The sequence below is a fragment of the Culex pipiens genome, chromosome 3, assembly GCF_016801865.2.
Source record: "Culex pipiens pallens isolate TS chromosome 3, TS_CPP_V2, whole genome shotgun sequence".
In the NCBI taxonomy this organism is placed as follows: domain Eukaryota; kingdom Metazoa; phylum Arthropoda; class Insecta; order Diptera; family Culicidae; genus Culex; species Culex pipiens.
In genome coordinates this window covers 159,638,213-159,660,812 of record NC_068939.1, presented here as the reverse complement: position 1 = coordinate 159,660,812, position 22,600 = coordinate 159,638,213, and the positions used below count along the sequence as shown (strand labels likewise).

General features: G+C 36.0%; 1 protein-coding gene across 2 annotated transcripts in view; it reads left to right on the top strand.

Moving 5' to 3' along the window:
- Window positions 1–22,564, top strand: part of LOC120413936 (clotting factor B) — a 41,334-nt gene extending 18,770 nt beyond the window's left edge. Inside the window, exons 2-5 of one of the 2 annotated variants that reach the window (XM_052709412.1) lie at window positions 15,595–15,734; window positions 20,151–20,375; window positions 20,439–20,934; window positions 20,998–22,564. In XM_052709412.1, coding sequence (XP_052565372.1) covers window positions 15,595–15,734; window positions 20,151–20,375; window positions 20,439–20,934; window positions 20,998–22,151 — 2,015 coding nt within the window. In that variant the 3' untranslated portion in view covers window positions 22,152–22,564. Of the gene's footprint in view, window positions 1–15,594; window positions 15,748–20,136; window positions 20,376–20,438; window positions 20,935–20,997 lie in introns of both variants that reach the window. The other variant, XM_052709411.1, reaches the window with a different exon arrangement.
- The last annotated feature ends 36 nt before the right edge of the window (window positions 22,565–22,600 follow it).

Genomic DNA, 22,600 nt, shown 5'->3' with positions numbered 1-22,600 from the left:
TTAATAATTTTAAAGCAGTTTAAGTATCGTACTTAAGCTCTACAATCAAAAATAAGACAATACACAAAATATTATTTTCTTGATTCGATTTAAAGTGAAATTTTGTCATGGCCATCGGATAATTGATTCTGGACTGTAGGTTATTAAAACACTAAAAAAACTAAAAGAACGTTAAATAACATTAAATGTGCTCTAAAGCACTATATTGTAGAAAATGGATGGATTAGTCAAATATTTTCTAAGCAATACACCACAGAGTAACCCAGAGCAAACAGTGTAGTCCTTATCCATACCTGCAACTTTGCTGAAGACACCAAAACGATCAAAAGAATCCTTCAAAAGACAATTTTTTTTTCAATTTTCACCAATCATTTTTGTATGATCAGCTTCCAAATTTGTATGGAATATTATAAGGACAAACTAATGATGCAAAATGGCTTTTTTGGGCATACCGAAGGCACCAAAAAAGTTTCAGCAGGATTAAAAAAATACAAAAATTAAAATTCAAAAAACAAAGACGTAGAGAATTGCTCATTTGAAATAAAATTAAATTTTCATGATTTGCAATACATGTACTGCCCCATGATCGTTTTTTCGCGAAAACTTTACTCGTAGCCTTATGTGTAAGACAAACTTTAAATGCATTTTTCTCAGCTTGCTGTTTTTGCATTTGGGACATTTATGCGAACTTGGGCAGTGTATTATTTGTCAAGAAATATGATAAGATTTTTGTATTACAAATTTGAGTGTAAAATACAAAAAAAAACATTTAAACATCATATTTACACTGTTAGTGTTTAATATTGAAAATTGAATACCTATTTTTTTATTATAATACAAAAAAAAATTGGAATTAGATTTTCACTGAATTAAAAAAAATATTTCAAGATATTTAAGTCTTGAAAATATATCTACCGCATTTTTAACTTTTTTTAATTTTTGAAATTGTCATGGTAAATTTGAAAAATAAGGAAAATTGAAAAAAAAATCAGTTTAATATATATATATATATATATTTTTTTGCAAAAAGTAAGTTTGATCCACTAGAACATTCATTTCCCAGACAATTTTGACAATTTTGGCAGGATGCTCAAACGAAACCATAATTACTTTTTTTCCTAGGTATTTAAAAACGTGGGTTTTATAGAAAATCTAGATGTTTAAGTATCAGAAGATCGGAAATTTTATGCCCTTTAGCCCCGATGGCGCATAGGTTGACCTGTGAATCGTGGACCGGTTTGGATGCCGGCAGAATTTCCGACGACGTAATTCCGGATTGATACGAAATTCCATCGAAAAATCAATTCAATCGATGCAAAGACTGGGGGTCTTGGTGTTATATCCACTCCAAAATGTTAATTTAGCGACATTTAAATAAATTAAAAGTTTGCAAAATTAAGTTTAGATAAGTTTCATATAGAATTTCCAGAGTTATATAAACTTTTATGCTTTGTTGTTAGTAAACTTTATATTCAATCCAAATAATTTTTTTAATCGGTCAAGAATGCCTATTTCGAGTTGTGACACTGGATTTATGGTAATGTGTCAACATATAATAAAATGTTCGGCATGAGTTTCTGAATAAAACGTATTAGGCCGTTGCAAATATTTTTTTAAAGTTTATGTCGCCCACCCCCCCTTCAGAATTTGTCCGAAAAATCAGGGGGCAAAAAAATATTTTTTCAAAACACTTCAAAATTTTAATGAAAATCGAAGTTTAATCAACTGCAAACAATCTAAAATGCATATTCCTGCATTGATAATCATATTTAGCATGTTTGAGCTGGATTAAAAATATTAAGATTTTTTATGAAATTCCAATGCACAGCACCGCAAAAACTTTTTTTGCGCAAAAAAAAAATTCGTCAATACTTATATAATTTGGAAACTAATGATTGCAAAACAACTGGACAGGTGTATAATGCATTTTAAAACACTTTTTTCATTCAAGTGTTAAAACCATGGCTCGTAAATTCAATGTTTAAACCTTTTTAATTTTTTGCCCCCCCCCCCCTCGGCTTTGGTCAGAGGCGAGGGACATAAACTTCAAAAAATATTTGCAACGGCCTTATTAGGTTTCTGTCAAACTTTAAATTGTTTGCATGTTTTATCACTAAATGTTCATAATGCACAACGAGCGTAAATACATTTTTTACATACTGTATGGGCTTGACGCAATCTCTGTTATAAAAGTTAAAAAAAATTGTAGCAAATCGATTGTGACAGATTTGGATATATGTATTTCCTTTGGGTGTTGTAGTGATAAGTAGTTCAAAACAAAAGTAGGTAACAAGCAGGAAAAAATTTAAAAAATTTATCTAATATTTAAATATTTTAGTGTCATTTTGATTTATTCAAAATATGACAATTCAACAACTGACCTATTTTATAACATTACATCATTGTGATACTTGCGTCAACTGGAAAATCCTGAAAGTGACGAGATTACAAAACGAAAGACCTCTTGCCACTAATTGCACCCTACCAATAAAGCGAATGAGTTTATTGCCTCCAAAGGCCGGCAAAGCCTGACCATGATCATTAGGTAGGCGCCGGCTGCTGGGGGCACTAAAACGCTTTCCTCGACAGCCACCGGCCTCAGACAGGTTTACCACCTTCTTATTTTACCTATAAAAAGGAGGAGCGCAGCAAAAAATCAACATTGACTTTATACGGAATAAGTTATTCCGATAAACCCGGCCCCAGCAGCAGCCCATCGTCACATCAGCAACGTTTATCGTGTTGAAATGTTACCTTGAGGAAATGCAAACTGCGGGTCTGCCCAATACTCAACCATCCAAGGATGACCGCACATCCATTGGCCAAACCAAAAAAAACAACAACGAACGATCCAATCACTACCAGACTGCCGTTTAACTCCCCCCCAGCCCCAGACTCCAACAAAACCCGCCAAGGCCTTTCGTTACCTTGACACGGAACTTTACTTTTGCTTTCTTTCCACGTCATTTCTTCGGGGGATTTTTTGTTTCTTCTTGCCGGTGCCCCCCGGGCGTGGCTAAACGGTCATCACGTGGTCTCCCCTCTCGCAGCAGGGGGGAATACTCTCGATTTTAATCTGAATGCGCCACCGGAGAACCGGTTTTTTTGGGGCGAGATCATGATACGGTGAAGATTAAAGTCACGATCTTGGTGGGAATGTTCTTGAAGCGTTCTGGAATGAACTGTTTCTACACGGGAGGAAATGGAAAATTAACGGTATTCTAGGGCTTTCAGCACCATTAATTAATTCTATTCGGTTTCATGCAGCGATTAATTTAGACGACCAATTCTTGTTGATTCATTATTGGTCTCCTATAGGTTAATTAAACTGTATAATATATCTTCATTAAAAAAATAATAAAACATTTAAAAGGAATTTTTGGTTCTTGTCCCAAAAATTTGAAATTTACCAAAAATTGCCCTGATCGTGCTTCTGATCAATATTTTGCAACAAAATTGTATAGAACAGCAAAATGGTCAAAATGAGTTTGAGGATCAATTAATATTTAACATCATACAACTTAAAAAAAAACATCATCCTCCCGGTACGAGAATCGCACTCACGACCTCTGGATTGGAAATCCAGCACGCCGCTAGTGAGCAATTCTCTTCGAAATCGGCCGATTTCGGCCATTTTTATTTTTTGTATTTTTTTATTTGGCTCAAACTTTGTGGATGCCTTCCCTATGACCAAACAAGCTATTTTGTGTCATTGGTTCACCTATACAAGTCTCCATACAATTTTGGCAGCTGTCCATACAAAAATGGTTCGAAAATCTGTAACTTTTGAAGGAATTTTCTGATCAATTTGGTGTCTTCGGCAAAGTTGTAGGTATTGTTGAGGACAATTGAGAAAAAATAGGTACACGGAAAAAAAATTGCCGATTTTTTTTTAACTTTTTTTTCACAAAAACTCAATTTCCCAAAATACGTATTTTTTGATTTTCGAGATTTTTTGATATGTTTTAGGAGACAAAAATCCGCAACTTTTGAGCCATAGAGAAGTATGGTCAAAAAATCTGCCGCCGAGTTATGATTTTTTGAAAAAAATAGTGATTTTTGAAAAAAATCGAAATTTTATACAAAACAAAATTTGACCTAATTTTTTAATGTAAAATTGAATTTGCAATCGAAAAGTACTTTACAGATTTTTTGATAAAGGGCTCCGTTTTCAAGATATAGTCACAAAAAGTTAGATTTTAGCGAAATATTTGCAGTTTTTCGATTTTTGAAAATAGTAACCATGTGTTACCATTTCTGTAAATATTTTTTTTGAAAAGTTCAGAAAATTGTCTATAATATTGTCTAAGAGAAATTGAAAATTGGACCTCTGGTTGCTGAGGTACAGCGGCATAAACTAAAAGAAACAGGAAAATTCTTGAGTTTTTTTTGATAAGGTCCTATAAACAAATGTAAACATTGAGTGTATCCCGCTTACTCCGATGGACTTTGACATAAGGTGTGAAAGGGATACACTCAATGTTTACATTTGTTTATAGGACCTTATCAAAAAAAAGTCAAGAATTGAAGTTTTCTAAGTATTACCCAAAAAGCTTACCATTTTCGAATGTCGATATCTCGGCCGATTTTCAATGTTAAAACATGAAACATTCGTAAAAATTTTCGATCTTTTCGAAAAAAAATATTTTCAGAATTTTTGAATCAAGACTAACTTTTCTAATGGGCCAAACATTCAATATTACGCCCTTTTCAAATGTTATCCTTGACTCAAAAACTTTGAAAATATTTTTTTCGTAAAGATCGAAATTTTTTACGGATGTTTCATGTTTTAACATTGAAAATCGGACCATTAGTTGCTGAGATATCGCCATTAGAAAATTGTGGGTTGTTTTGGTTAGACTTAGAAATCTTCAATTTTCCTATTTCTTTTTCTTAAAGCGGCTGTATCTCAGCAACCCGAGGTCCTATCTTCAATGTCTCTTAGACAATTTTATAGCAAATTTTCTGAACTATTAAAAAAAAAATATTTACAGAAATGGTCACTTATGGTCACTATTTATAAAAATCGAAAAACTGCAAATATTTCGCTAAAATTTAACTTTCGGTTGCTATATCTTGAAAACGGAGTCCTTTATCAAAAAATCTGTAAAGTACTTTTCGATTGCAAATTCAATTTTACATAAAAAAATTAGGTAAAATTTTGTTTTGTATGAAATTTCGATTTTTTCCAAAAATCACTATTGTTTCAAAAAAGCATAACTCGGCGGCAGATTTTTTGACCATGTTTCTCTATAGCTCAAAAGTTGCGATTTTTGTCCCCTAAAACATATCAAAAAATCTCGAAAATCAAAAAATACGTATTTTGGGAAATTGAGTTTTAGTAAAAAAAAAGTTGATTAAAAAATGTGCAAATTTTTTTTCCGTGTACCTATTTTTTTTTCTCAAAAGTCCTCAACAATACCTACAACTTTGCCGAAGACACCAAATTGATCAGAAAATTCACTCAAAAGTTACAGCTGTTTGAATATTTACATACCATTTTTGTATGGACAGCTGCCAAAATTGTATGGAGACTTGTATGGGTGAACCAATGACACAAAATAGCTTATTTGGTCATAGGGAAGGCCCCCACAAAGTTTGAGCCAAATCGAAAAATACAAATAAAATCCATTTCCGGTTTTGGTAGAGAATTGCTCAGGTTTATTACACTTAGAGGGTGACGATTCTCGAGATTTTCAATTTCCCGGGAATCGAGAGTTGAATTTGACCATTTCCCGGGAATTCCCGGGACCCGGGAGTTTTTTTTTTCTATGCCAATAGTGGTAATAATTAAAAAAAATGTAATAATATTGTTTCTTTTCAATCAATTAAGTTACAATTAATTCATACTTATACTTTGAAACTTCAATATACTCTTTATCTGAGGAACTATATCTACCTTTTGATTTATTTATTTTTCTGAATTTGCAAATACAAGATCGTTTCTTGTGCTTTTTGGGACTAAAAATTGTAGTTTAAAATATTAACGAATCTTTATTCGCACTGAGTGACTTTCTTATTATATTTTTGTGAAGTAAAAAATATAGCTAATATTTAATTTTCCTGTAACGGGATATTTGCAATATAATAAACAACAATTTAAACTTGTTTTTTTTTTCATTTTAAGGTCAACTTTAAATATTTATTGAAGAAATATTTACAGTTTTCAGGAAATGTCCCGCCCGTGTGTATCAATAGGACCGCGCACTGGCTCACAATCCAGAGGTTGCTGGTTCGAATCCCGCAGCGGGCGCTCTAAAATTCTTTGTGTAATAATGGGTATTCGGCGCCGTCGCTCCGTTCCATACTCTAGTACACTTAGGAGCCCAGGGCGGCGAAGTCCTTGTAGTTAAAAAGGCAGACACTAGTGGTTGGTACTAGCAATGGTGGCCGACAGCTATAAAGTCAACTTCGTTTTTATCAGGAAAATCCGAGTGTTCACAATTGGTGGACCTTAACTTTACAAATATTGACAGAGTGTTTTTTTTCCAAAATATAATTGAATATTGAGGTTGACGTGAAACACAAAACAGCTTATTGACATCAAAAAAAGAAATTACCTTGATATAGCAAAATCAACTTAGGTACTTAGAATTTTAGAAAAATACTTATGAGGATTGCGAGAGAGGAAATTGAAAAAACTTTTCCCTCTTAGAAATTATAAATCAAAATAATTTTAAAAATAACTTCAGATTTCATTTTTGGGGTGTAACTGCTAAGTATGCTTCAAGATAAATTTTTGGGTCCAAGTTTTTTTGGCTTCTCAAAATTATAGTTTTTGGAATTTCCAATGTTCTAAACAATTTAGAAATTTTCAAATAATTTTTTGATTAGTTTATATAATTTCGCTTAGATATTTATAAGTATAAAATTTCCCGGGAGTCTCGACCGAATTTCCCGGGAATCGAGAGGTCCAAAAATGGTCGATTTCCCGGGAAATTTTTCCCGGGAATTCCCGCTCGTCACCCTCTAATTACACTGTTTAATATATCTTCAATTAAAAAAATCAATCAAAATGTTTTTTTGTTCTTGTCCAAATCTACAAGTTACATTTGATGACCGTAAAAAAATATGTTTTTGAAACACATCTATTTTTTTTTTAAACATCGGAAACAGTGTTGAACCGTTGATTTCGAACTGAAAAGATGAATTCACCTAACGATGTCAATCGTTGCACTTCCCACACGCAACTTGTCGCGAGGATTCAACCTATAAAACCAACGTCAAATCAGGAAAGCAAACAGCCAATCCATTACACGACACTCATTAAATCTTCTTTCTGGCGACCAACGCCAGTCTGTGAGTCTTCGAGGGAGATTGCTCATATTGAAACCACCACCTTCACGTGCCGTATAAACTGCGGAATAAAAATTATAAGGAAGAAATCATAAAAATAATCACGGCACCGGTAACCGGCTTGCAAACTTGGTGCTTAAAAGTATGTCTGTGGGTGGATGGGCGAAGGGGGGTTGCACTAACACCCTTCCACCTCACCTGTTGAGACTCTTCTCCTTTAAAGGGAACCAAACCCAAATGAAAGTGAAAACGTTGTATTATTTAATATCTGCATCAAAAACGCGTTGCGGAACGATGAATCTGGTTGGCTCGTGCTAGCTGCCACTACTTTTTAAGTACCTGTAGGTCTGGGCCGGTTAGTAGTAGTGGTGCTAGTCGTAAGATGAAGGAATTAACTAGCGTGACGATGATGACGACGACGACGCCGAGTACGAGTCTTGGACGCCGGAAGTGATAGTTAAGACTGGGCCGTGAGGGAAACGAAACTTAACATTTCAATGCTCACCGAGCGATGATCATCTGATCGTGTCGATAGTGTGCTTTAGGTGATTGTAGACTATGCTTTTTCATTTGGAGTAAAACGTGAAGTTCAGATGTAAATTAAGCTAAATTGATTTGCTTAAAATGTGTTGAATCTTTATAGCTTAGGTTTAGTTTTGTCACATTTTTTATACATTTTAAAATGTTTAAATATGATTGCCAAAATCAATATAAAAATAAATCCGCATTTCAAATCAACAAATCTGGAGTTATTTTTAAAGATAAATTTATTATTTTGCATTTAGATGTTTTTGGATTTCCCTGACTCAAGGTGGTTCCAAAAAAACAAACAAAAAGGTAAAAATAAAATGTTTATTGGACTTAAAAAAAAACTCTTGAAATTGGTATTGTCCGCTTGAAATCAATTTAAACAATGTTATATATTTTACAAGATTTCAAGATGAAGGAGTTAGAAGAACTATGAAGATGTAAAAAAATTACATTTTTAATGAAATTTGAAAAAAAAAATCTAGAAAATAACCTAAAATTGGCTTTAACTCTACAATGGTTAACAGATTCATAAAAATTTCTTATAAATACTATTGGATTTAAAACTTAATTTTACTCCTTTGTTTATTTTTAAATTGAAACATGCCTAAAAAAGTATCTTTTATTAACCTCACCAAACATACATAAAAAAGCAAGGGGTGAAGTTCATAATATTTTATACTAAATAATGAAGGTTATGATAATTAACAAATTTGATGAAGATATCAAGTTGATCAGATTTTTTAAATTAAGAATTTTGAAGATTTCTATTCTGTTTCATGGAACTTCTCTAGATTTGTACGAAAACTTTTAACAAGGAACTTTAGATACAAGATGGCTTTTAAACACACATGAAATGGTTGAGTAAAGTTTTATTAAAATCAAAAATGCAATGAAAAAAAATACAAGAAATCCTTAATTTGAAAATTTGTAATTAAAAATTTGGAATTTGGCCCCCCTCAAAGCATACAAAATTGACATAAAAATATGGCAATTTTTGAAATTTGTTGCAAATATTTTTCAAAGTTTTTGTCTCATTTCAAATGTTTCGTTTCAAAAAATCATGGGTCAAACAAAATATTTTATTTTTCAAAAACTCAAAATTTCAATGACATTGTTAGTGCAATCACCTGAAAACAATTTCAAATGCATTACCCCTGCCTTTATAATAACATGTTTGAGTTAATACTTAAATATGTTGAGTTTTTGTGAATTTTTGATGTACCAAAAATATTTGCTTTAAAACTTTAGATTTTTTTAAAACAAATGATTGTCAACCGACTGTACTGCTGTATTATGCATTTTCCATGCCTTTTTTTTTTTAAAAATGCTTAAATTTTGGCTAGTTATTTAAATTTTTATATTTTTACCAAAGCCGAGGTACAATTTTTTTAAATATTGCTCAAGATATATAAGAAAAAATTCGGGAGTGGATTTTGATTTTTTAAGTTTTAAGTTTTAAGTAGTGCCAATAGTTTCGTTTTACGATATCTCGAGATGGGATGGACCAAATTGGCTGAAATTTGAGATGAAGACTTGCAAGACATATCCCGTGTGCATGACGCAGCCCGATTTTGAAATGTTGCTTTTTAAAAAAATACAAAAATCAAAAACTGGCGATTTTTTATATGAAAAACATACAAATATTTTTATCTTTTTTTTTAAATAAAGTTTTTGAAAATCGGCATTCGTCATGCACACAGGACCAGTTTAACGAGGCTTCACCAAAATTTTGAGCCGATTTGGTCAAAGCAGTGTGGAGATATTGTGGCACCCGTTTTTTGAAACTTCTAACTTAAAATGGCTATATCTCGGCAATGATACAACCAAATATCTTCAAATTTATTTTGATAATAGTTGAAAATATAGATTTTAATGCCCTTAAACAGATTTAAAAAAAGTTTAAGTGTGTGCCCAAACCAAACTTTTACATTTTTGTCGATTTACATGTATGTAACCCCTTAATAAAAATTTGTGCTGTGAAGGTGCATTGAATTTAAGTTTTAATTATATTTCTAAATTTCCCCAAACAGTGGACAAAAAAATGTGTTTGTCAGTGAAAACACAATTTTAATTATTTTCTGCATTATTGCTACACTTCATACAAATGTTGGTCGGAAATTTTGTCCACGCGCTTCATCCGTTTATTCCAGTCATATGTAAATTGCCGTACGTGCTGTCCCTTCTACAGTTTACATTTTAAGTTGATTATTTGAAACACTCCGGAAATCAAATTCTGGTATAATCTATAAATAAAGGTCAGCTAAAATATTTGTTATTGTTTACATTACGTGCGTCAGACATAAAAATTCGTTTTTGTCGACGCACTCGTTTCTACGAACAATGTTGAAATTGATTCCGTGAAGGTCATCGAATCTTCACAACATTATTCGCAGACGATACGCTAATAACTTATTCACAACAGTGGCCTCCAATGTCACCCAGGTATTGGATCACCAGCAAAGGAGGAATAACCCACCACAGACAGCGTCATCACCGCGGCTTGCATAATCCTTCGTGTGTGATGGATTCGGAGGTGAGCTCGCCGAGTTCGTCACTTTAAGGTCTCCGAGCCAGTTGTTTGTCAACAAAGCGCGTTGGAGTTATTCTCTCTTGACGCAATGTTTCATTGCATTATGAGATTCACTTACGAATTTTGAGGATGATTTGAAATTATTGTTTTCGATATTAAAATTCGAAATATTTTAGCCAAGAGATCATACCCCCGGCATGCGCCTGTCAGATGACCCACACGTATTCGGGTCAGCCTGCTCGGATACGTGCGCTGTCAGTGAACTCACGATGCAAACGTATCGTCCCTTCGATCGTCGCGATGACAACGACGACGACGATTACTGTAATGGTTGAGGTGGATTATGTAATTCTCTCGTTAAACCAACAAGAAAATATACGCCGGGGTGATTACTATTCACCACCCCACCCCTGACAGTGCCAGTGTCAACCAGTCATCGTGTCCGGCTGAAGGAATTATTCCGCCAGCTCAGCTCACGCAACTTCTTGGGTAACTTGGATTTCCAAAGGAGCGCCCCGGAGACCTTGGGGTCTTGTTGGGTTGACTAATGGAGCTGACCAGGATTTTCCCCTCTCGCGGTGCACGCTTCTTCTGTTGTGGTGCTGTCATTTCACCTTCACCTCGCGCGCCATTACGGCGGCCATCTTTGTTCTGCTTTTTATTGGCCGCGGCGAAAGTTTGATTGCGATTTAAACTAAGTAAAGTGCCATTTAGAGCGCCGTTTTGGTCTGTCAAAGTGTGCGCTATGGGGCTTGGGATGGTGCCGATGGTTTGGTTTGACTTTATTTTAAGGTGAAAGATGTGGTTTTGTGCCCTCCACCGCGAAGCGGTGCAAACAATGAACAATAAGAAGGGGTCTCGAAGGTAGTGTTGGTACCTTAACCCGGAAGAATTTGGGTGTGGGGAAATTTATCTTTGTGTTGTTTTGCAGTCGACGTATAAGGGAACCTCAGGCTTTATGGCACTGAACAATCGACGAGATTATTTGGCGGTTTGGTTGCGATTGTTTGCTGAATTATGTAAATGCGATCTTCTTTGTTGACTTTATAAACTGGATATGAAGCGCTGACGAATGACAGCGTGAAAGTTTTAATGCAAATAAATCTGAATGTGAGATTTAGCTTGTGTAAGAAAATTTAATCAAAATGACAGAAACAGTCATAGCTAGTATTTCTAGGTAATTATTAAAAGTTTTGTTTTTTGTTATTTGTTATCGAATCTTGGAATACCAGAGTTGCATGTATTTTTGTCAATCTTTCATCTGAGGCGAATCGGAACTACAGTCAGAATAGGGACAGCGGTTTTTAGAGCACTTAAAAACTTGAAATTTGGAAAACGATGCACTATTTTTGTTAATCTTAATCTACACGGCGTATTTTCTGGCCAACCTTAAGGAGAACAAATAGTCATCGCTACTTTCAGATGTGTCTTAAAGGAAATTTTCTCAGCTTTCCAGTGCTTCTAAGAGCGAAATGTTTAATCGAAAAATTTCTGAGATATCTCTTTTTTAAGTTGTTAGTTGTAAACTTTTTAATAATTGTCATTTATAGTAAACTTTTTAATAACAGTTCAGAAAACTTATCAAATGATGTGTTATATTTTCTTTATCAAACATTAAACAGTTGAATGGATACTAAAAATGCTTTATACTTGAAATTAAACTACAAACTACTGTTGCAAGCTTCAGAAGAAATATTTTCATTAGTATGAAATGATTTTTTTGGTATGAAATGATCAAGGAGTCAGCAATATTATAGAAGTCTTATAAATATCATCTTTTTTTTACAAATACATCGATTTTAGTTAAAATAATTTGGACTGGAAGTTTCTGTTTGATTATTTTTTCAAATAATATTTTATTTTTGCTTAAACCAAAAAAAAGTTTGTTACTTACTGTGTTTTAAGCATTCTGAGTTGAAACACACGAGTTGTAATGCTACTTTAAAATGCATTTTCAACAGTAAACATTTTATAAAATAATATTTTTATTTTATACCCATGAAAATACTACGCAGACACGTGAGATTGGTACATTAAAATAAAGTAATAATCTAATAATTTTTGTAATAAATATATTTTAATACGTTTTTATGACTTCAACTTCCGAATAAATCGCACAAATTCAAAAATTCTGTTGAAACATAATTTTTAAAATGTTTAGCAGTTTGCAACCTTCTAGAAAGTTGTTTCTTGTCTTATTTTGCACATTTTAATGAGTAAATGTCACATGGAACGCATCATTTGACAAGTTTCCTGAACTGTAATTATAAGTTTCTAAAATATAATTAAGTAATTTAAAACAAAAAAACATAAAATAAAAATATCTCAAAAATTTTTCGATGAAACATTTCGCTCTTAGAAGCATTGGAAACCTGAGAAAATTTCCTTTAAGAGGCATTTGAAAGTAGCGATGACTACTATTTCCTGAAAAGTTTGTTCTAGAAAACACGCCGTGATCTGTGTCTGTTCTATCCGAAACCAATCATAAAAATCAAAATATTGTGCAGTAACAAGGCCAAAAGAGCTGTACCGATTCGCCCCAGAAGACGGTATTGTTGATTGCTTGCAGTCGCAGTTTTGGAGCACCTGTCAAACACGTGTAAATGAGCAGTGGTGAATTCGAACTCGCCGTGGTGAGTTTCCTTAATCATTCAAATTGATCGTTTAATTTATAGTTTTTTAAATGAGATTTACGTGTTTTTGTCTGTCTTTTGGAACTGTCATCATCTTGTGAGATCTGTACTGGGATAAATCAAATAGTCATGTTTTTTTCGGATTAATTTAAATTTTATTTACCAGAATTGGAAGCAATGTCAATGTTTTTATCTGCGGAGTCACATTTCATTCAATTGTTTGGTGCAATTTACTGGCATTACATTCAATTGCAGTACTTTTTTCTGCTCCACTGGTTACACGCTGTATGAGTTGTTTGTTTTGTAGTTTGTTTTGTCTCGGTTCGTAGCTGCTTCTTCAAATTTTCTTGTCTCAAGTGTATCACGGTGGGTTCAATCTTTTCGAATTTACTGCTAAGAAATCATTTTTTTCTGAAATATTTGTGTTATTAAAAATAATTAATGTTTCATAATTTTGCTATAAAATAAATATTTTGACGATTTTCTGGCATTTTTCGAGTCCGCAACCTACACCGGTGTGATTTCTCGGACAGGTTCCGTTGGGCTGGTCAAGCAAAAGCACCGACCACGAGGAAAGCGCTAAACGGCTGCTATAAGCATTTCCGCGTGTCGATCGGTGTCCGCCCAGCGGCTGCGCGTGGAAGTTATGCTGATGGCGGCGCAGATGATGTGAATGAATTGAATGAATGAATGGGCTTTGGAGGCGCCTCGGACCCAGATAATCGTAAAGTGCGAACGAAGGAAAAAAAAATGCGTGCCAGCGCTCGTGTCCAAATTGACACGCTTGGCGATTGATCCGATTGCGGTGGTTCTTATTTAAAAGTTAAAAAACATAAAATGGATAAGTTGTAAAAAAGATACCTATTTATCATGTACGTATTCAGAGTAATCTTATTCCTTTTGTTATTTCCTTTTTATATTGCTTATTGCGAGATAAGATCACTTTTCTTCTTCGCTGTGACTGACAGGAGGTTACAGCCGCCGAACTACCGCTGTGTAAAAATCAGCAGATTGAACTAAAATTCAGCGTTGATTTGGCTGTCAACCTGATTTGTTTTGAATATTTTCCAAAAAAGTCAGCAGAAAACTCAAGGCAACCTTTGACAACAGCCAAAAATTTGTTCTGCGGCTGTCATGCGGCCATTCTTCTGCGGTCATATCAGCGCGCATGAACTCTAATTATTAACGCCCGCGATAATATTAAAAATTTTGTATCACTAAAAAATTGTCAAAATTGCTCAAAAAATGCAAAAAATAACAGACTTAAATCAATCCTGTCGTGCTATCTTGACATACCCTGAAAATTGCTGTAAGTGCGACAAATGGCCAAAGGGATTTAGATCAGAACGCGTTTGACACACGTACATGCCCAACTACCGTGAACATTTGTAATTTTATCTTGGGCCTCCCGCAACCAAATTCAACCAAACTTTGGGACAATGCAAAGAATGGTTAACCAAACAAAACATGTTTGTTTTTGTTTACATTGCGTGCTCTAGTGTTTGTTTATTTAAGGTCAAACATTAAAACGCCTTTTTCTCGGATCGTCAAAAAGTGAAGTGTGACAAGATAACTCGAAAACGTCGATTTGTGGCTCCAAAATTCAAAATTGGTAAAAAAATCAAAATCAAAATCAAATTATTCGCTCTACAGCATTGCCTTGGCGTTCTCGATTGCGAGATTCCTACTCGAAACTAGGTGTCCGAAGGCTTGATTGTTGAGGCAATTGCAAACCTCTTTTTACACCTTAGCTTCCATCCACCCCGGGATTCGAACTGACGACCTTTGGATTGTTTGTCCAACTGGCTACCAGCGACTCCACCGAGACAGGACCCAGGGAGACGACTCCTACACCTGGACTGAGCTAACGACCTAACCTTTTTTTTTTAGGTTAGTCCGGGGCCAACATTTACTTCCCTTCCGACGGAAGGCGTGATCAGACAAATCTCGTCTCGAAAAATGCCACCGGGACCTTCTGGGATCGAACCCAGGCCGACTGGGTGAGAGGCAATCACGCTTACCCCTACACCACGGGTCCCGGCTGGTTTGGTAAAATTGGTAAAGGGAGGCTAAAATTTACATTTTGGTAAAATAAATAAATAAACAAACTACATAAAATGTATTCTTAAATGTTTAAATCGGTTGTAAATTTTGTTTTGGCCAAATTATGTTTGCCCTCTGATTTGCTGAGAAATTTAGAAAGAAGGGGAGACCAAAACTTTAAAAAAATGCAACTACTTTATAACAAATTGTGAACCCCTGAAACCGATTAGATAATATCTCGTCAAAAAAGCTCTCCGTCACTGGGCCATTCATCAGCTGAACGACCCTCCCGAGTACCGCCATGGCCAAATTGTTAAAGTTGTTTGCAACAGCCACTCTTCTCTCCCCTCACTCTCTCCTTCTTGCCGTGTTTGTCGGGGTTCGTCGGTAGTGGCCTAAATCTTGAACCAAGTCTCTCAGGTGTTAACACGAATTACCTAATCGTGCGGCGCGCGCGCGGAGCTTTTTTGGCACTTTTTTCTTTACTTCTCTTCTGTTTGTTCACTTGCACTTTTTTTCGTTTTTTGCTCATTTCTCTATTTCTTCTGCTTCTATTTTCAGCGTTGATCGTGACGACGCTCTTTATTGCAGTTTGTCAAGCGGATGATGGTGGCGGAGGAGGAGGAAAGAAGGCCGATGCTGGAGGAGGAGGAGGCGGGCGGAAAGCACCGGCGTTGATCGAGGTGCCGGGAAGCGCCAAGGTGGGCACGAAAGGTAACACACAAATGCAGCAGCAGCCGCGTGCAGTTTTCGCGGTGTGCAGTGGTCGCACGGAAAAGATTTGGTAGAGAGATTCTGAGCAAATGTATTGTTTTTCTTTAAATATATTTTCTCTGACAAATTTCGTTACTTTAACTTTTCCTTCAGTCAATCTTTTAATAGAAGAAATATATTTTCCAAAATATTTATAAATATCTTACAAGCCTAACCCGACAAACTTCGATCTGCCAATTTTTTTTCGTTTGTTGGCGTCTTTTGCTTTTTCAGCCTCCTGTGATCAAAATTTGCTTATACGTAGCCTTTTTCCATACAATCAGCAGATTTTCCGGAATCGGTTCCAGAGTGGCCACAGTTGTAACTTTTTGGCGTAAGAACCTTCCATGGACTTATACGAACCCAACGCAACAAAGAGCACCCCGATCCGACGCTCCGTGTTGAACTGATTCGCGTTGGAACAAACCTCACAAATCTTCTTCTATATATATAAAAAATTTCGATGGTTTTGTCCGAACGCGAATCAATTCAACACGGAATGTCGGATCGAGGTGCTCTTTGTTGCGTTGGGTTCGTATAAGTCCAAGGAAGGTTCTTACTCTGGAACCGATTCCGGAAAATCTGCAGATTGTATGGGAAAAGTTACGTAAAATCAAATTTTGATCACAGGAGGCTGAATAAGCAAAAAAGTTAAAAACGTCAACAAACGAAAAAAAGGCAGAACGAAGTTTGTCGGGTAAGGCTTGTTTTTTATATATATAGAAGAATATATTAGGTTATTTTTATTCAGCGAAATTTAAATATAAGAAGGGTCAAATTTTGTCAGCTCACACAGTTGTTTTCCCGATCCTTTTATTTATTATTTTTTGAGAATCTTTGATTCAATGGGTTCGTTTTTCATCTTTATACGTAAATATATTTCTCTAGATTTTTGCAAATTATAACTAAGTTTCTAAATTTGTATGTTTTATGTCTAATTGTCTTACGAATATTCATTTTATTTTTTTTTTCTAAAATCGACTTAATTCAACAAAATCGTGTTAAATTTTCGAGTATAAATATTACAAAGTATAAATACTTATAATACTTTTCACAAAATTCTGCAAATTTGAATAATTTGCAAACAAAGCAAAATTTTGTACGCTTTTTCACTTCATTAGATTTTTTTTTTGACAAATACTAAAATTTTCACAAAATACCATGCTTTTTCGAAAATACTTAAATTTGGAATATTTTCGAAGCGAAATCTTGTATGCTTTTTTGCTTGATTAACTAGATTGACGCTTAATTAACTAGAACCCGCTAAGATTACCATCTCCATGCGAATGTGAATGCGAATGATTAACTAGATTGTTTTTTGTTAAAAACTAAAATTTGCACAAAATAGCGATTTTTTTGAAAATACTCAAATTTTCAAAATTTGCAATAAGGGTATCAAACGAAAACAAATTTTCAAAATATGTGAAAGTTTATAAGTGTTTTTTTTTGTTGGATAATACTAACATTTTCACAAAATACTATATATTTTTTACAAGTACTCATTTTTTTAAATTTGCAAAATAGATATCAAACGCAGCGAAATTTTGTAAGCTGAAAATTTAAATATTTTCGAAAAAATACATTTCGTGAAAATTTTAATATTTAAAAAATCCTTATTATTTTTTTTAATATTAAATTATCACAAAATACCGTATTTTTTCGAAAATATTTAAATTTTCAACATTTGCAATATGTGTACCAAACGAAGCGATATTTTGCATGCTTCAAACATACATTACAGTTTTGTATGTTTCATATAAAATTTTGCATTGTTCGATACCCAAATTATAGAAATATGGACATTTTCAAGAATTTATGATATTTTGTGAAGATTTTTGGTGATTTACAAACAAAAATTAGGTGAAATGCATTCAAAATTCCACCTGAGTATCGTGTGAGCAGCAGTGCCGGGAAGATGGATTTTTGTGGTGTTCTTTTTGTGCTGTATTCGTGGTCGTGTTTATGTCGAATTCTGTGGAAGGTGCGAAGCCGCGTGTTTGGATTCTTGTGTCTCTGTCTCTTTTATTATTTGTGGTTCCATCTGGAGTATTAGTTTTTAAATTATTGTTATTTTTTACAGCTTCCTGGAATTATTTTCAACTAAATGTCTACATGTAAATTTATCTACTCACAATATGATTTATTTAAATGTTCATATTATTCCTTGTCCTATTCCTCTCCTGTAACATACCATCTCATCATACCATATATGTTTAAATTGCCTAAATTAACGAAACTTTCTAAAACAGCGTGGGAACCATCCGGAGCATTTATATTTCAAATTTCTGTTTTTTAACAGCTTCCTGGAATTATTTTGATCATATTATTATATTTATCATATTTATTATATTTTTTCTATTTACTATATTAATTATATTTATTATTTATTATTATAACAAAACTATATGCTTATTAGATAATACACTACAGACTCACATTTACACTTACAAACATCCAAATCATTTAGTACAATACGCATTCAAGCATTTTCATCAGCCCGATGAAATTCCTCTAACCCCCATTCCGAACCTCCCAAAAATATTCCGTTCACTTTTAAAAGTCGCATGGGTTCCCTGCACTTTTGCCAATAGTGCACAACAAAAACATCCCCTCCCAAATCCCCACGGGACTGTATGGGCGTAGCCTTGGAGCACAGTGCGGAAATTTACGTTCTTGAGTGTTTCATAAAAACTCTAATAAACTTAAAATGCATATCAAATTTCGCTTCGTTTGATACCCATATTACAAATCATGAAAGTTTGAGTACCTTCAAAAAATACGGTATTTTGTGAAAATTTTAGTATTTTCCAACAAAAAAAAACTCTAATAATGTGAAGCTTCAAAACAAATTTCGCTTCGTTTGATACGCATATTGCATTTTTTTTAAATTTGGCTGTTTTCGAAAAAATATGGTATTTGTGAAAGTTTTAGTATTTAAAAAAACTGAAATGAAGTGAAAAAGCATACATTATTTCGCTTCGTTTGATATTTGATATTGAAAATTTCAGTTCTTTCGAAAAATGTGGTGTTTTGTGGACAGTTTCGAGTATTTATACTTTGAAACTTACCACATTTCCAAAAAATATATTCTTAGTGAAAGCATTGAAAAGTTATCGTCCATTATCGGCGATAGAATCAAAAAAATAACGATAACGATAGAATTATCGTCATCGTTATCGACCCTCGATAATTTTATCGTTAGCAATTGATTAGGGCTATCAAAAAAGGGGTCCCTAAAACGGAATTCCTTAAATTTTTAAACAATTTTGATATGTTTTATGGGATTCAAAGGCACATCTTTTGAGCCATAGTACATGATGCTGCAAAATGTGTTTCTTATGATATACATTTTTGAAAAATAAATTCATAAAAAAATGTTTTACAAGCTAAATCAAACTTGCAATCAAAAAGTACATTAATAAAGTTCACCATTTTGGAGTTAAAGCACACGCATATGAAATATTTTGATTACGGGGGGCACGGGACCAAATATCGTTTCTTTTATTTTTAGTGAAATTATGATTGCTAGTATTTAAAAGTGCAATTAAATCCTTAGCTTGATATTTTGATTCAGTGTGATTAATATTGTAGAGCAGCGATTCTCAACGGGGGTACCAGGCCTACTTGATTTACATGGCAGGGGGTACCGGCCTAGAAGAAGGTTGAGCATCACTGTTGTAGAGCATTGTTACACTCTTCAAAATGACTCTTTTGTTACATAAAAAAACTAACATTTTTTATTGGTAATTTAGAAAATTTGTTTTTGTAGTTAATAATTTATAGTTTGTAATTTAAAAGGATTTGAAATTTGATTTCATAAATTTGAACCTTTGGAAATTGGCCTAACTGTTTTTACATTACAGTTTTAGCAAAACTTTTTTGTTTTTCTTACTCTATTTAGAGACAATTTTAAAGAAATTGGGAGTGGAGGCAACTTTTATGAAATTGTTTTATAAAAATTATAATCGTAATTCAATAGGATTTTTTTTATTTAACCCACCGGCAGTCGCGTACGTGTACTGTATACACAGTTTGTAAGGACACTTGTAAAAAAGGCGAAAACGCGTGACAATAAACCCATTTTTGGTTTAAGTCTTTTGGAACAAAAATCTTTTTGAATCGTCCAAAAATGACAGAGGACCCCATAAGGAACTGAAACATTGCTGTGCTGCAAAATCGATTTTGATATTATACCCTAAGAGACCATGCGTCTCCATGTAAAAATGAAACGGGTGTCAATTACATGGAGACGTGAGATACTTTGTTTTGCTGAAATAAACGTGTTTAAATTTTTGGAGTTTTCTTATCTCAAGAATCCACCCCAACTCACAATCGGTAATCTCTCGAAAGGTTCTCGTTTACAGGGCACTTCCGGTTCGACCACCTTACCAACGGCCCTGCTGGTGACGCCAAAGCCCAAGAAGGTGAAACAGAAGAAGCCGGCCGACGATGACGACGACGACGAGGACGATTTCTTCGGCGATATCCTGGGGGACGACGACGATGATGACGACAGTGAGGATGACGAGGAGGATGATGATGAGGAGGAGGAGGAGGAAGAGGAGGAAGAGGAGGAACCGGAAGAGGAGGTAGTGTTTGTGTGATTGGGTTTTTTGGACTGTAATCTGTAATTAAATTTTGCGATTTTTCAGACCAGCACGGATGGCGGAGGAGGTAGTCGGTTGTGGGCGCCGGATTTCAACAAGATCTCGCAAACGTTGGGCGCGTTGAACACGGTCGGGCGGTACATCGTGAACATAACCAAGGGGCAGGAGCCCAGCGCGGTCAACTCGGTGAACAAGGACACCAAGGAGAACATACCGGCGGCGATTTTGACCTTGACGAGCTCGGTTTGGGGACCGAACGTGACGAAGAGTATTGAGCCGTTGATAAAGCGAGTTGGGGGTTCCGAGGTTGAGTTGTCACAGGAGATACCCACGACGACGACGACGACCACGACTACTACGATTGAGCCGCCCGTTGTGACGGAGGTCACGGTGGAGGAAATTTTGGAGGTGCAGAAAAAGGAAGATGTGGCCGCGGCGACGCCGTCCAGTTCCATGCAGAAGAAGAAAAAGAAGAAGAAGAACAAGGTCAAGCGAAAGGATCCGGCCCACGTGGAGACTACCAAGAAGCCGGCGCCAGTTCGTAAGTTTTGGGATTGTTTTGGGTTGTGGATGAGAGTTTGAATTTTGTGTTTTTTTTTTGCAGATAAGATCGTCGAATCGACGAAAGACGCCGAGAACCGGTGCACGACACCGGATGGACGACCTGGACGGTGCGAGGATTTGAGCACGTGTCCGGGGTTGCTGCTGGATCTGACTCATTTGAGGGAATCGTTGTGCTTTAAAAGTTTGTTCGTTCCGGGAGTGTGTTGTCCAACGCCGGCCAGTACGGTGTTGACCACGCAGAAACCAACGCAGCGTCCGATACCTCAAACGACGTCGCAAAGCTTGGTGTTGAGTCCGGTGACGACAAAGCCGACGACCACGAAGCGTCCCCTGCTTCCGGTGTTTACCGTGACGACCACTACGGAGCAGGCTTTGGCCGCGACCCTTAAACCGATTCTGGACAACTTTGTCGATCCGGAGGACTGTGGTCAGCAGGAGTACTCGTCCGGACGTATCGTCGGTGGTATTGAAGCTCCGGTTGGTCAGTGGCCGTGGATGGCCGCCATTTTCCTGCACGGCCCCAAGCGAACCGAGTTCTGGTGCGGAGGTTCGCTGGTCGGCACCAAGTACATCCTGACAGCTGCTCATTGCACGCGGGACTCCCGGCAGAGGCCGTTTGCGGCGCGCCAGTTCACCGTCCGCCTTGGAGACATTGACCTGTCGACGGATGGCGAACCATCGGCACCGGTGACCTTCCGAGTGACGGAAGTTCGAGCCCATCCCAAGTTCTCGCGCGTCGGGTTCTACAACGACATCGCCCTCCTCGTGCTGGACCGACCGGTTCGCAAGTCCAAGTACGTGATCCCGGTGTGTCTCCCCAAGCCCAACCTGCCCTCGAAGGACAGGATGGCCGGTCGCCGCGCCACCGTCGTCGGCTGGGGAACGACCTACTACGGCGGCAAGGAGTCGACCAAGCAGCAGCAGGCGACGCTGCCGGTGTGGCGCAACGAGGACTGCAACCACGCGTACTTCCAGCCCATCACGGACAACTTCCTGTGCGCCGGGTTCTCCGAGGGTGGCGTCGACGCGTGCCAGGGCGATTCCGGCGGACCGCTGATGATGCTGGTCGAAGCGCGCTGGACCCAGGTCGGGGTCGTTTCGTTCGGGAACAAGTGCGGCGAGCCGGGCTATCCCGGAGTTTACACCCGCGTCAGCGAGTACATGGAGTGGATCCGGGAGAATACGAAGAAGTGAATCGAAGGGGGAGGGGAGGAAGTTCCGTTACCAGAGTCGCCATAACGATAGAGAGAGAAACTTTAAGGATACAAATGTGATAGTCGAATGAAAGAGCGGATGCGAATTATTTAAACGAGTATTTTGTATATAATTTATTTTTTTCTTCCTTACATCCTCTCGAAACAATAATTCTTAAACCTAATTTATGTAACTTATACACAGTTTTCATGTTTTAGTTTTAGGAAAAAAGAAAGACAAATCTTAGCCTGTAAAAAATTTACAGCTGTAATTGTGTTTACCATGCTTTGGCTAGACCATAAGTTTCTTCCCATTATTTTCCCTTCCTTTTAGTGATAACGTGTAATAAAATTCTTTCGTGTATCGTTTTGCCTTTAAGTTGGTTTAATAAAAAATGTACAGTAAACAACTGATTGATTGTTATTTCCCTAGCGCATATTCTTACAATG